Here is a 15,073-nt window from a genome sequence, read left to right on the forward strand (position 1 = left end):
ACAGGGAGTCTAGACTAATGGGTTAGTGACCTTAACTTAAGACCCCAGACAGGCAGACATACGACCTTGGGAAGCCCGACATGCTGGTACTTGTATATCGTATTATTCATATTTGTTCGTTTCATGGTCTATGTAACGCATTTTTGTATTAAAATCGAAAATGTCCTTATAGGAGCCTAGAAACCGAACAATTTGATAACTTATACAAAAATTTGCAAAATTTTGAGTTTCACCCTCTTCCCCCCGAAGTCAATATTGCAAACTTTTGAAAAATGATGCCAACAATAAATTCAGGATCCCAAAAAACCCATATTTTGATTCCTCACACAAAAATTTCCAAAATTTTGAGTTTAGCCCCCCTCCCCCAGGGGTCAATATTGCACATTTTTGAAAAACAATGTCGAAAATGAATTCTCGGGAGCCCAAAAAATCTACATTTACAATTTTTGATAACTCACCTGAAATCTCCAAAATTTTGAGTTTTGCCCCTCTCCCCCAGGGGTCAATATTACAAATTTTTAAAAAATGATAACAAAATTGAATTTGGGAGCCCAAAAAAACCTACATTTTGATACCTCACACGAAAATTTCCAAAATTTTGAGTTTTTCCCCTCCCCCTGGGGGTCAATATTGCGAATTTTTGAGAAAAGATACCAGAAATGAAGTCGGGAGCCCAAAAAACCTACACTTTAATATGTCACACGAAAATTTCCAAAATTTTGAGTTTTTCCCCCTCCCTCGGGGTCAATATTGCGAATTTTTGAAAAACGATGTCAAAAATGGATTTGGGAGCCTAAAAAACCTACATTTAGAAACGTCACACGAAAATTTCCAAAATTTTGAGTTCGCCCCTCCCCCTGGAGTTGATATTGCGAATTTTTGAAAAATGATACCACAAATGAATTCGGGAGCTCAAAAAACCTACACTTCGATACGTCACACGCAAATTTACAAAATTTTGAGTTTTGCCCCCTCCCTGGGGAGATGAGGTTGGGGTCTGGAGTCAAAATTTTGTCAAAAATGAAATCAGCACCTTCGAAACCCCCCGTACACCAACTTTCAGATTTTTGGCGTGCTAGAAATTCTGAGGGACCACCGTGCAACAGGCGCACATACAATCTCGAGACTCTATAGACAGGTAGGTCAGTGACCTTGAGAGACCTGACAGGGAGACATACGACCTTGGGAAGCCATACAGACGATCATAAGAAGCTATAGACAAGTACTTAAGTTACCTTAAAAGGCATGAAAGGCGGGTCCATGACCTTTGAGAGGTCAAACAGGAATACAGACAAATTTTGGAAATCATATCTATCATATTTATGAGTCATTGACCTTAAGAGCCCAGAAAGATGAACTTGGGAAGGCAGACAGGCGCACGTCTTGAGAGGCCCAACAAGCAGACAGACGACCTTGAGAACCCAGACAGAAGGGTCAATGACCTTAAGAGAACAGAGCTGCAGACAGACGACCTTATAGGGGCCAGACAAACAATCATAAAAAGCTACATGAAGGTCAGTGACCTTAATATGCGAGAAAGAAGGTCATATGACCTCTAGGGGTCAAACATGTAGACATAGGTACGACCTTTGGAAGCCATATTGATGGGTCAATGACTTCAAGAGGCAAGACATGCAGTCATACGACCTTGGGACGCTGGATAAGTAGGTCAATGACCTTGAGAGACCTGACAGGCAGACATACGACCTTGAGTAGCCATACAGACGATCATAAGAAGCTAGACAAGTAGTTAAGTGACCTCAAAAGGCCCGAAAGGCGGGCCCATGACCTTTGAGAGGTCAAACAGGAACACAGCTAGACAACTTTTGGAAATCATATCATATTTATGAGTCATTGACCTTAAGAGCCCAGACAGATGAACTTGGGAAGCCAGACAGGCACATCTTGAGAGGCCCAACAGGCAGAAAGACGACCTTGAGAACCCAGTCTGACGGGTCAATGAGCTTAAGAGAACAGAGCTGCAGACAGACGACCTTATAGGGGCCAGACAGACAATCATAAAAAGCTACATGTAGGTCAGTGACCTTAAGATGCGAGAAAGAAGGTCATATGACCTATAGGGGTCAAACATGTAGACATAGGTACGACCTTTGGAAGCCGTATCGACGGGTCAATAGCCCCAAGAGGCAAAATAGGCAGTCCTACGACCTTTGGGACGCTAGATAAATAGGTCAGTGACCTTGAAGGTCCCGATACACAGGTCAATGTTCCTATGAGGCAAGACATGAAGACAGATTGCCTTGTGAAGCCAGACAGGCAAACAGGCGACCTTGCAAGTAGATTGTAAATAAGGAAATTATGTGTTGAAATTTAAAACAATTTATTTCAATAATTATAGTCATTTTGGTTAAAATTCAAATTGATAAAATATATTTATAAAACACATTATCCACCAACTGCAACGACGACAAATTAAAACATTTTCATCCTTTTAAAGGTTTAAAAAAAACTCGATGATGGTCATTTCATTTGAGCAACTTTTTCCAATGACGAATCTTTGCTGACAAATGACTCCATGAATCATTAATTTCTGTCTGCATTCACTCATATCTGCTGATTTTACGCAAGAAAGCCACAGTTTTAATCAGTAGGTAATACTCGAGATTCAATTAAGACGTAAATTCAAAGATCACAAAAATGTATCTTTCAAATTTTTGGTTTGTTGAAACGTAGTCGACTCAAGATATGTAAACAAGTGCATCCGATGGCCATAAATGAACCTATACGAAAAGTCTCCGAATGACCATATCGATCGTATACGAAACCAAAACACAAAGCTCCAAGCGAAGTTCCTGCACAATCATGTAAATCAATGTATATAATTTTTTAACGGATTACTTCCGCTAGTAATCAATTACTGGATACCTCTACCTACCTAATCCATCAAATATCGAATTAAACGTCGCTTGCACGATTGTTTTAGTTTCAGGAGTGGATATCAAATTCGCGAAAGATGTAATCGTTGCGTATCCCATTCCGAAACTTATACCATCTAATACTGCGATAAATAATGCCCAAATTGGATGACTCAAAATGGAATAGGCGAAAAGACGAATTGCTTGCAACAGTAGAGTCAACGTCATGCAATTGATGTATCCCACTTTTGATAAAATGCGATCTGTAAACGATAAAATTATCAAACAGATTGATAATATTTTTGGTGAAATTATTTTTTTTTTTTTTTAACGAAGAATTTTTTCAATGGAAAGTTATACCTACCGAAAAAGTAATAGGTTGGTACGTCTCCCAAAAATGTATTCATAACGACCATGGCACCTTGTAAACTTTTCACCCAAGTTTGCTCGTGTTTGGTTGCTATTTCTTCTACGACCCTGCAAAATATGACAATTAGTGTTGTAATTCAAATGAATAATTACCAAATACGAGTATCATTCACTTTAGATTTTTTTTAGAAATTGTAATCCAGTTTGGTAGATCGAATTACTCCGAAAATCATGACCCAAATTTGGACCCAGAATTTTTTTTAAATGCTCGAAAAAAATTAGATAAAAATTTGTGATTTTTTCCAGAAATTATAGATTATTTTGATAGGTTGCATAATTCCTCAAAAATGATAAAAAAAACATTTCGATACAAATTTTTGTCCTTCTGAAAAATTTGTATAATTCATTTTGAAAAGTCGAAAGTCCCTTTTTCAAAAAATTCGAAAATCGTGATAATATCTCGGCTCGAAAATTCTTCAAACGTGCTCAAAAAATGTTTTGGTTAAAATTTTCAATTTTTATCAAACACTAAATTACTTTGAATGGTTGCGAGACTCTTTTTACAAGTACAAAAATAATTCCAAAAATCATACTTTAAGCTTAAATATCTTCCCAAATTGCTAAAAAAATTAATTAAAATTTTGATTTTCTGCTTAAAACGTTAAAATATCAACCCATTTCGATACGTTGCATGACATCTCTTTCAAAAATCCCGAAAATAATGACCCTAATTTGAGTTCAAAATTCGTCAAAAATGCTCAAAAAAAATGTTGATTGAAATTTTTGATTTTCAAAATTCATTCTTTTAGGATTTATTTTTCAAATTGTTAAATGATAGGTAAATCCAACTCTCAATTACGTTTAAAACGCAAACAGATTTTTTCCAATTTGCAACAGTCTCGATTAGCAATCGAATTGCAGAGTAGATTTCGAAAGAGGGTTGAGAGCCGAGAGAAACTACAAAAAAAAAAAAAAAAATTGAGCAAAACTAACCTACCAAAATGAATATTGCCAGACGATCGCGGAGCATACGCCAATCACGAAACACCAACATGCAAATACGAACGACTTTTTATGCCATAGCAATCCATACACCACATCCCAGTCTGTTTTTGCAGCTTGGCTAATTTTTGGCATCTGAAAAAAAATATAAGTAATTAATAATCAATGATAAAAATCTTTTGCAAAATATCAGTTTACTGTAAAATGCAGAATTTCAGATTTTAGTAGGTAGTTATATTATTCGTGGATGATTTTAATCAAGTATTGCTTACTTTGAAAAAAATCGTCACTATTATACTGGTAATTAAAAATAAAAATGACACCATGAACGTTGGCAGGTAATTTTTGAATTCTAAGTTTTCGCTGACGTAATCAGTTAGAACTCCAGAAAATAAAGCCGCCATTCCCCAGCCTAATGATGCAAACATTCGTTGATTTCCGAAGCTTCCTTCTTCATTATCTAAAGAAAAAAGAATCATTTTATCATCGAAACGAATACAAACTAGATTAGCATAATAGATAGGTATAATTTTGAGCACTGAATTAAGATGGTAATAAAAATTAAAAACAAAAATGTGCCATTTCAAAATGGAGTTGGCTGCACTACCTATTTTAATAGCCAACTTATCGAAAAAAATATTCATAAATAGAAAAATCAGCTCTTTTTCTCACTTACCTAGCGTGTGAAAACAAATAGTATCCATGAAAACACCCATAATGAAGCTCATCACAAAATACATGGCATAAACACCCAAATAAAGCCAAAACAATGGTAACAACATATCCTTTTCCAAAGATTTCTGTTTTTCATCGTCAGCATCGTTTGGATACGAACACCTGCTAAGGTCGCAATATTTTCCTTCTTCCATTCCATTGGCATCGAGTACCAGAAAGATGCCAGTTTTAAAAGCATCCAAACAGGAGAACGTTCCATTTTCCTGGATCAAAGCCACATAAACGTTGATCATTTCGAATTTTCATTCTGATTAAACTTCATTAAATTCTTACCGATTTTTCGCGAACTGAATCAAACGACACACTAGCATTGGAACTTTGGTTTGTAGCGAACGATATCGTTAAATTGATATTTTGGAAGTTCATCTGCTCGAAAAAAATTTCAAAACGTTTATCAAACCTATCCTATTTATGGATTAAATTGAACGAATCATAATTCATCTTACCCTGCAAACTTTTCCATTCAGATTTTCCTTCAAGGAAGACCATCGATCGTTTACGAAGCATATTTCAAACGAGGTATTATTTTCATGGATAACGTAAGCTTTCTCAAAAACGTCTTGACCATCTGTGGTTTGTTGTGGAAACAGTGCTATAGACAGAATAGCCAACGAACATAGTAAGGTAGACAGAATGAGTAAAGCTTTGTGTATTCGGAGCTTATCAGCCAAATAACCGAAAATTAATCTTCCAAATATGGATAATACTATCGATGTGAAGTACGCAAATCCGACGGCGCTGGCAGAAAAACGAAGTTGTTTGGCTACAGTTGGTCCAAAAGTTGTTAGAGGGCTCATTCCTGAAATAAAACAGGAGAATATTGATTCCAATTTGACGAAATTTGAAATAGATTTGAAATGAGATGATGCGGTACTTACCGGCGTAGCCAAAAAAATACATCACTTTTAACTGTAAAAGATTCTTATTGAACGTAAAGCTAATCATTGTAGAACAATAATTAAATAGCCACAAATTGAAAAAAAATATTATGCTAATGTAAAATAATTGTAGGTAACGAACATTTTAAAATCAAATTACGATCGAGCTCACATCGAGTACTTTCTGAGTAAGAATTCGGCTGATAACAAGTTGAAGTTGGTTCAGACTGAAGTAATCTTTACTTTTATCACTTTTTAAAATTCATCACAACAAACGTTCTAGAATTACATACTTCATGTAGTGGCCTGTTTCCTTAGATTACTTATCGTGCATATTCAATTGAAATTTATCTAATTTTTTGCCGTTGGATTTTTTTTTATCGCGAAACGATTCATTTTGAAAAAGTACTTCGCTCTCGAGAATGTGAAATTCCTTCATTTTCATTTTAGAGAGTTTTTTCAAAAAAAAAATCAAGGCGATCGATGTATTTGATTTTAAAATTAAAATGATTCGTGAATAAAGGTCAAAAATATTGAAAATTTCTTATTAGGTTATTAAGGAATCGATTTTTTGGCGTTATAAAATAAACAAATTTTTAATATTTGGAAACAGTTAGTTCACGCTGTTTGAAGTTGGTACTTTTTGTAAAATACAAATTTTGGAAATCGAAATCTTTGTAAGAATGAACTTCAGAAATTCTAAAGATAAAATTACTTACACAAAAAAATAAACAAGAGAATACTCTAAAAAACGAACTCGTATGTTCAAAATTTGTAAAAAAAAAAAAATCACCCTTCGAACTCATAGTCAAAGGTTTTCAATCTCTGAAAAAATAACGACAAACTAATAAATTCTACCATTTACTTAAACCCTGAAACGAAACAACACCAGAATACTTATGAAACGACTAAACACGTAACGAATTCCTATTCAAAATAAATAAATAAAAAAGTAACAAAGGCAACAACAACATGGAAATTTGTAGGTACAAAATAAGAAAAATAAAAAAAACACGAAGAAAATGTAGAAGTCGAAATAAAAATAAAGCTACGCTTCGATTCAAAAAAATCAAAAAATTTTGTTCATCTTCCACATCGTAGGTAGGTAGAGGTACTAGGTACCAAAGTAAACGTAATTTCTTATAATTATTATTAACACAAGCTACGGTCATTTTGATTTTCAAATAATGTGTTTCTTTTATGAACTTTCCAATATTCTGATGGCATCATTTGGACTTGAATACTGAGCCGAAGAAAGATCATCTGAAAATGAACCAGCGTTTCAACAGTTGAGAAAATAATTAATGAAAGATGGAATATGTGGAGTGGTCTACGAATACTGAAAAGGGAGTTGACGTGCGAAAAATCATTTTTCGGTTCATTGACTATTTTTAAATGAAATTTAATGGTCTTTCCAATGAGCAACACTGCAAATTGCAGAAGTTATCATTTTTTTTTCTTCAAAATACACAAAAAAGTAAGAACAAACATTACAAAAAATCAAAAATATAAAAATGTTATATTTAAATTTTTTTTAAATTCTAATTAATTTTTTTTTTCATCATTTCTTGATGTTTTGGCCTTTTGGGTTCTGGCTTCAGTTTTTTTTGACGTTTTGGGTTCTGGCTTCGGTTTTTTTTTGACGTTTTAGGTCCTGACTTCGGGGTTTTTTGACATTTTGGGTTCAAGCTTCAGTTTTCCTTTACTTTTCCAAAAGCTCACTGAAGTAAACATGAGAAAATTTTTAGTCTTGTAATTTCCCATGATTTTTTTTTAAATTCCCAAAAGCTCGGTAAACTTTAAAAGCGTTTTTCTCGGGAAGTATGTTTCGCACGTTAATCCATCTTTTCGTAGACGACTCCACATAAACGATGAGTAAATAAATAGATCAATAAGCTACCTTTAAGTCTTGGTCCTTGTCCGGATTTATTTTCAGTCTTCGAATCCAAGCAGCGCTGGATGAAAAGATGACCAAATCCGATGATAACGGAAATATAACCGAATAATCGGAACAGGAATCTGCCACCGTAACGATGATAAATAACTCCAGCAAGGAGTCCGCCAGATGAAATACCTTAAATGAGCAAAAAAATATTACTTAGAATTTTTAAATAAAAATCCTCCTGCAGAGAACGTACAAATAGATCGTAGATGTGTTTACAACTTACCTAATCCATCAAATAGGGCACTGAACAACGCTTGTATAGTAGCTTCGGCTCCTCTAGGTGCTATTAAATTGGAATACGAGGCTATTACGACGTAACACATGGAAAAAGCAAACCCATTTACTAATTCTATAGGTAAAACCCACGCTGGTCTTGTGAGCAGTGAGTATCCCAGCAGACGGACAGATATGGCGAATAGCACCAATGACATCAGTCTTATATGACCCAATTTTTTCAATATCCAACCTGTTTTGGGAATATTTTCAAATATTAGTATGAGGATCAATATTGCGAATGCAACGGATTTTTTGGTTTAGGATCTCCGATGATGCTCAAACAATTTTTATGGTTCCTTTTTGGACCTAAATCCAAAACCAGGCTGACAAGGGAACCTCTTGAGGTGTCCGCCTCCGATTTGAACGGGACCGCGATTTTTGGAAAGAGCATGTTCTAAAACCCCCAAATCCATATTTTTAGCTGCCCAAGTTCATTTTTCGATTTTTGGCAAATTTTTTAAAATCCAAAATTGACTATTTTGGTGATTTATGCTTTTTTTTAAAAAGTACGTACTTGATCGGTAAAAATGTTCAAAATAAGCCCCAAAACTGATATTAACTCCCCAAATCCAAATTTCGCCATTTCCAACCATTCTGGAGCCTCCAGCGCTATTTTTCAATTTCTCCAGAATTTTGAATTCGCTCCAGAAGGCGTGAATATGAAGTTGGGCAGCTAAAAATCGAGTTGTGTGTTATACTCGATCTGTTTAACGAGTTTATCCACATTTGGGTCGATTTTGGGAGGGACACTTCAAAAGTGGTTTTTTGACCAGCTTTTTTCATAATAAGAAATCCAAAAAAATCAAAAATTTCTCGTTTGCGAGAAAATTTTAGAAATTTGCGCGAATCGCAGTATTTTGTCATGAACTACGGCCACGAGGGCGAATTTCGCCATTTCCAGCTATTATGGAGGCTCCAGCGCGATTTTTCAACTTCTCCAGAATTTTTTGAATTTGCTCCAGAAGGCGTGAATATGAAGTTGGGCAGCTAAAAATCGAGTTGTATGTTATACTCGACCGGTTTAACGAATTTATCCACATTTCAGCCGGTTCTGGAGCGGACACCTCAAGAGTGGTTTTTTGACCAGCTTTTTTTTCAAAATAAAAATATCCAAAAACCAAAAATTCCTCGTTTGTGAGAAAATTTTTGAAATGTGCGTGAATCGCTGTATTTCGTTATTAATTAATCACACGAGAGCGAATTTCACCATTTCCAGCCTTTCTTGGGCCTCCCTTTAATTTTTGGATGTTTTTATTAACTTATGAAAAAAACGGGTCAAAAACTCACTCTTGAGGTGTCCCTTCCAGAATCGGCTCAAATTTGAATAAATTCGTTAAACAGTTCGAGTATAACACACAACTCGATTTTTAGCTGCCCAACTTCATATTCACGCCTTCTGGAGCAAATTTAAAATTCTGGAGAAATTGAAAAATCTCGCTGGAGCCCCCACAATAGCTGGAAATGGCGAAATTCGCCCTCGTAGGGTTAGTTCATGACAAAATACTGCGATTCACGCAAATTTCGAAAATTTTCTCGCAAACAGGAAATTTTTGATTTTTGAATATTTTTATTTGGAAAAAAAACAGGTCAAAAAACCACTCTTGAGGTGCCCGCTCCAGAATCGGCTCAGATGTGGATAAATTCGTTAAACAGGTCGAGTATAACACACAACTCGATGTTTAGCTGCCCAACTTCATATTCACGCCTTCTGGAGCAAATTCAAAATTCTGGAGAAATTGAAAAATAGCGCTGAAGGCTCCAGAATGGCTGGAAATGGCGAAATTTGGATTGGGGGGTTAATATCAGTTTTGGGACTTATTTTGAATATTTGTACTGATCAAGTTCGTACTTTTTTTAAAAAAAGCATAAATCACCAAAATAGTCAATTTTGAATTTTCAAAAAATTCACCAAAAATGGAAAAATGAACTTGAGCAGCTGAAAATATGGATTTGGGGGTTTTGGAACATGCTCTTTCCTTGTGAGTTGACATGGAAGGCCCGCAATACTAACCGGAAATGAAAAAGAATGGTAACTCTCCGATAATGGTAGTGAACAAAGAATCCAACCCTTGAAGAGTTTTACTCCATTGTAAATCTTCAGCCGTTGAAATATCTTCTAAAAACCTGACAACATAATGAAATTAATTAGACGTCGTTTCAATTTCAAAATTATAACGTATCGATCGATTTCAAGATCACGTACCAAAACAAGAAATTCCATACAATACCGGAAAATAAACCGGTAACGAAGCACCAAAAAGCAAATACAGTCGTTCTCCATCCAGAAAATAGCAAACGCACGTCTCTAAATATCGATATAGTGACCGCGGTTTTGTTCACCTGTACAAAAAAAGCACATTTAGTCAATTATTTGAATCGTAGCAATCTACTGTAATCGTAATTCATGAAGCACAAACCGTGATGAAAGCAGCTGCGATCAAATCCGCAGATAACAAAATAGATGCGAAATAAAACAACGGTTTGTAATTTTTATCGAAGAAATTGTCGCTGAATCCATCTACAATCCAGCCAGCAAATATGCTAACTAGTCCCCAACCTAAAGCTCCGAACATTCTTTGTTTACCGTAGAGATGAGGTTCATTACCTGTGAAGAAAAAAATTCAAAATATTACTCCAGAAGTACTGAAATTCCAATAATTCAAATATATCCACTAGTGAAATTTCCAGTTTAATTATTATCCCTAATATTATGGTAATCAACATCTCTCACCTAAAATATCGAAGCATACGGTATCTGACATGCTATTGGTCAACGCCATACCGGCCCAATTGATCGCAAATATTATAAATATAATCCAAAATGCACCCTTGCTCAAATCGCTTTTCAACGGCGACCCTTCGGTTTGCAGTAAGTTCATGAATTCGTAGTTATCGCAGACTGTCGTACAATTAGCAGTCACGTGCTTCGTACAATAATGCGATGTAAATTCATCCTGCTTATAATCTGCGTTTTCTTTGACTAAAGCATAGATGCAATTGTTCAGCTGTGAATCATAAACACAGATTACGTGTAAAAAATTTAAAAATTATTAAACTTGTGGAATTCATAGCCCATTGAAAGCTTTGTTGACTTACTCTGAATATATGCTTCTTTTCTATTTTTACGAACATGGCAATTTGCTGATTGAACGGACTGTGTGGTTCGGACGGTGAATCAGGAGTATGACTGATGGCATATTTTAGCTTATCGGAACAATGGCCCCAGTGGTCACAAATCTCTCGAGCGAATACTTCATTAATGTAACATCGTATCTGGAATAAAAACAGAATATAGATAAAATATTATACGACAGGGAAAGTCGTAAATTCTAGCTTTAAAGCTGAGTTGTAAATTATCAGATTGAAAAATAGGTTAGGTGACTTCGTGACACAAATTTCTTCCATTTTTCTTCTCCATCCTGCTAGAAATGAACTCGATACACAAACGTCACATAATAACACTACTGAACCCTATAAATTCAAAATTGCATTCGAATCGCATTATTTTATTAGGAATTCACCTCTTGATAACTTATCAAAGCAGCTATCGCATTCGGCATTACGTCAATTAAACGCATACACAGCAATGTGTTTAAATTAGATCAATAATAATCTTATCAGCATGTTCTTAACAGCTCATTTAGAAAACCCATCTTCAAAACGTTTTATCGAGAGGTCAACTTTAAATAATTACCTCGCAATTCATATCGACCGAGTTGCTTTTATTAAAGGCCGGCTCTCTTCGCAAATGTACGATTTTTTCGTTGCACGTACTAAGGAACAAGTCAGAACCGCAGAGTAAAGTAGTCTTTTTCCTGCTCGTAGGGTAAGATAGGAATGCCATACATAGGGTAGAAAATAAACAGCAAAAAATAGCTAACAGGAACACTAGTTTCTTCTTATTGAATTTATCGGCAATCGCGCCGCTGATTGTTTTCACTAATAGTCCGGTCAGAGGCAGGATGGTGTACATTAGACCGACGGTAACTGCTGCATATCCACTTTGTTTGGCTATCGTGGGCCCAAATATGATTAAAGGTGCTACACCTGAGATACAAAGGTGATTAGTGTTTGAGTAGATGGGAGTTTTGGGTAAAATATTATTATACATACCTGCGTTGAATAAGAAGTAGTGCAGCTTGATCAGTAGGAATTTTCCAAATGACATTTTGGAGGCAGTGTTGGCTTTCAATCGGTGTAGCGGTAGTTTTGAAGTGATGTTATTTTCACTCTCAAGTTGAGGTCTGCATAAATGAAAAATTACGATGTTAAGTACCGAACGAAATGGAATAAATTTTACGTTGAAATAAAATGAAAATGATTACCTTAAGGATAAGAATAGGTATTCATATTTGAAGATCTTCTACATCTCTTCACAAAAAGAAATCACTCGATGTATTAGCTCGGTTTCAACACAACTTGTGTGTACTTATACCAAAGTACATACTGTATTTATTTATAATTAAAATTTGATATGATTGTATAATTGCAACGTTATTATTAATTTACCGTTTCTCTCTCTTTTTCATGCTCGCAATTCGCAGAAAAAAGAAAAAACATGTCTTATCAGCATAGGCTTATCATGGAAATTTTTAAAAATAAATATTTTGGACTCTATTGATATCATTTTGAACGCTGATTTTTATGATGAGGTGACTTTTTGAAAATTTGAGTTTAAGGGCCGATTCCGCATACACGATTGCATACCCGATCCGCCTGATTTTCGAGTGTTGAGATCTCGAGATCTATCCGACGAAAATTGATGAAATTTGAAATATAGATACTATGAAGCAATTAGAAAAAAATGTCGGAGGGGATTTTTAATTACTTGAATAGTTTTGGAATGAACAACGATTGAAAAGTGTTCAAATTTCGTTGATTTTCAATTTCAAATTCTACGAAAAATATTCAATCAAATGAAAATCCCATCCGACATTTTCTTTTAATTGTTTCAAAGTATATATATTTTAAATTTCATTCAATTCTGTTCAGTAGATCTCCAGATCTGAAGATGCAAGGTGACAACTGGAGTTTACACGTGGCTAGTTTATTCAATTCAAACAACCGCAAGTAACTTGACTTTTCAATTAATTGGCGGATTATCCATTCCATTTCACGATGAAAAATAATAAATACAAGTAAATTTATTTGATCAGACATGATCAAGTACTTGAAAGTAAATGTACTTGAATTAAGTAAACTTGCAACGTGTGAATTTTAGCGCCTGCTGCTTATGCAAAAAAGTATGCGGAATCGGCCCTTAAGAATACTTTATTTTATTTATTTATTTTACTGTCTTGTTTGTCATTTTCGAAATTAAAAAAATATATATGTATCTGCCATTCCTGTTACGGTTTTTAAGAAATATTGTATTTTTTTTTGTTTCAGGGGCGAATTCGATGATGCACTACACTACCTAGGTCTTTTTTTTGCCTGACCAAAATGCTTCTTTAGATAGGTACATTACGTAGAAAAACACTACAGTGTTCAAAATTATTATTCCAACGTTTTGAGTAGTTAATCTGATCGTGATCATGATCATTCATATGTAGCCCTGCTGTACTGTATATATACTTCTTGGTAAGTTCCTCTTTTAATATTATCCTAGCATAATAATCCTCAGGCAATGCAATTATTTTTAATGATATTGGGAACGCAAATAGTGTAGGTAATTAATATTATTTCTTGAAGTCAATATCCGAAATTGCAGACTGCCTAGGACCTACCTATTCGGCTGATCGTCATCTCATAAAAGGTACAAATTTTCAACTCTATGTCAAATTTATCATTTTATGCTTCTAACTTTTGTTGATTTTCACAGATTTTGTATTGGAATTCTTCAGGATTAAGAATTAAAAATGCTATGGTCATTAAAAATTCACCCATTCGGACAACATTTCAAAAAATCCCAAGTACCTATGCATTCTGGACTTCTGGTCAAAATTTCAACAAAAAAAAGGTGCCATAAATTTCTAGAAAAGAGTCACATTTTTACCAAAAAGCCTATTACATGTTAAAACCCAAAATATTAGCTACATTCTACATTATATGACTGTTGTTTTTTTCAAAACTGGCAAAACAGATCTCATGATGCAAAAAGAAGTCTTAATATTTTTGGTCAAAAATGTGAATTACCTTCTGATTTCTAAATTTCGACGAAATTGCCAAAAAATCCCATTTTATGTGAAAATAGACCAAAAAGTCCCAAAACAGCGTTTCTGACGAAAGTGCCATAAAGTCCAGGTAATTTCTGATAAAATCGCTAAAAAATTATTGCTGTTATGTTAATGTTGAATTTTTTATTGAAAAAACAATAACAAAAAATTGAAATCCTGATTCCTGAAGCAATTGCTAAAAATAAATCCCATTAGATCATATAGATGGCAAAATTTTCAAGTCTATTAATTTATTGAGTGATCTCTTAAGGTCGGCGATCCATCTGTCTACCTCTACCCTTTCATGATCGTCTGTCTGACTTCTTAAGGTCATTGACCCGTCTGTCTCACTGTTTGCCTCCTGCCTGGCTGTCCAAGGCTGCGCGCTGCATACCTACCTACCTGGCTTCTCAAGGTCATTGACTCGTCTGTTTGGCTTCTCAAGGTCGTCTGTATTCTTGTCTGATCTCTAAGGTCCCATTTTCGCCAGAATTGCCAAAGAAGTCTTTTTTTTTTGGTCAAAAATGCTGAAATCTTGACTTCAGACAAAACTGCCACAAAGTCCCGTTTTTTTACAAACTTTTTCAAAAAATCTCAATTTTGGCCGAAACTGAGCAAATTTTAATTTTTGTCAAAATTGCATCAAAATCCTCATTTTTTTGCCAAAATGAGTATGTGTGAAGTCTGTGCCAAAAAAATTGCCAAAACTGCCAAAAATCCATCATTTTCTTTCAAAATCGCCAGAAGCGATGTCAATAACCTGATTTCATGTAAAAATTTACAAAAGCGTATGGTTTTTTGTCAAAATTTTCAAAAAGTTGTCTTTTTTTGCCAAAT

The 15,073-nt window shown here is 34.8% G+C and overlaps 2 protein-coding genes across 4 annotated transcripts; both read right to left on the reverse strand.

Annotated features, from left to right (window-relative positions):
* Positions 1-2,324: 2,324 nt before the first annotated feature.
* On the reverse strand, positions 2,325-6,576 carry LOC135839465 (major facilitator superfamily domain-containing protein 6-A-like). The gene is made up of 9 exons (XM_065355492.1): positions 5,861-6,576; positions 5,429-5,781; positions 5,256-5,348; positions 4,924-5,185; positions 4,520-4,707; positions 4,243-4,382; positions 3,241-3,353; positions 2,897-3,139; positions 2,325-2,813 (listed from the first exon to the last, which is right to left on the reverse strand). The coding sequence occupies exons 1-9, from the start codon at positions 5,925-5,927 to the stop codon at positions 2,668-2,670; spliced, it is 1,605 nt and encodes a 534-aa protein (XP_065211564.1). The 5' UTR covers positions 5,928-6,576; the 3' UTR covers positions 2,325-2,667.
* Positions 6,577-6,705: 129 nt separating this feature from the next.
* On the reverse strand, positions 6,706-12,628 carry LOC135839462 (major facilitator superfamily domain-containing protein 6-B-like). 3 transcript variants are annotated; one of them, XM_065355487.1, is made up of 11 exons: positions 12,407-12,628; positions 12,195-12,325; positions 11,776-12,128; positions 11,178-11,354; positions 10,813-11,086; positions 10,499-10,686; positions 10,285-10,421; positions 10,093-10,205; positions 8,029-8,271; positions 7,761-7,934; positions 6,706-7,123 (listed from the first exon to the last, which is right to left on the reverse strand). In XM_065355487.1, the coding sequence occupies exons 2-11, from the start codon at positions 12,247-12,249 to the stop codon at positions 7,059-7,061; spliced, it is 1,779 nt and encodes a 592-aa protein (XP_065211559.1). In that variant the 5' UTR covers positions 12,250-12,325; positions 12,407-12,628; the 3' UTR covers positions 6,706-7,058. The 3 variants fall into 3 exon arrangements, with proteins under 3 accessions (XP_065211559.1, XP_065211558.1, XP_065211560.1); XM_065355486.1 differs by lacking the exon at positions 6,706-7,123 and adding an exon at positions 7,361-7,581; XM_065355488.1 differs by lacking the exons at positions 6,706-7,123; positions 11,776-12,128; positions 12,195-12,325; positions 12,407-12,628 and adding exons at positions 7,361-7,581; positions 11,464-11,722.
* Between the last annotated feature and the right edge of the window lie 2,445 nt (positions 12,629-15,073).

Source organism: Planococcus citri, chromosome 3, assembly GCF_950023065.1.
Source record: "Planococcus citri chromosome 3, ihPlaCitr1.1, whole genome shotgun sequence".
Taxonomy (NCBI): domain Eukaryota; kingdom Metazoa; phylum Arthropoda; class Insecta; order Hemiptera; family Pseudococcidae; genus Planococcus; species Planococcus citri.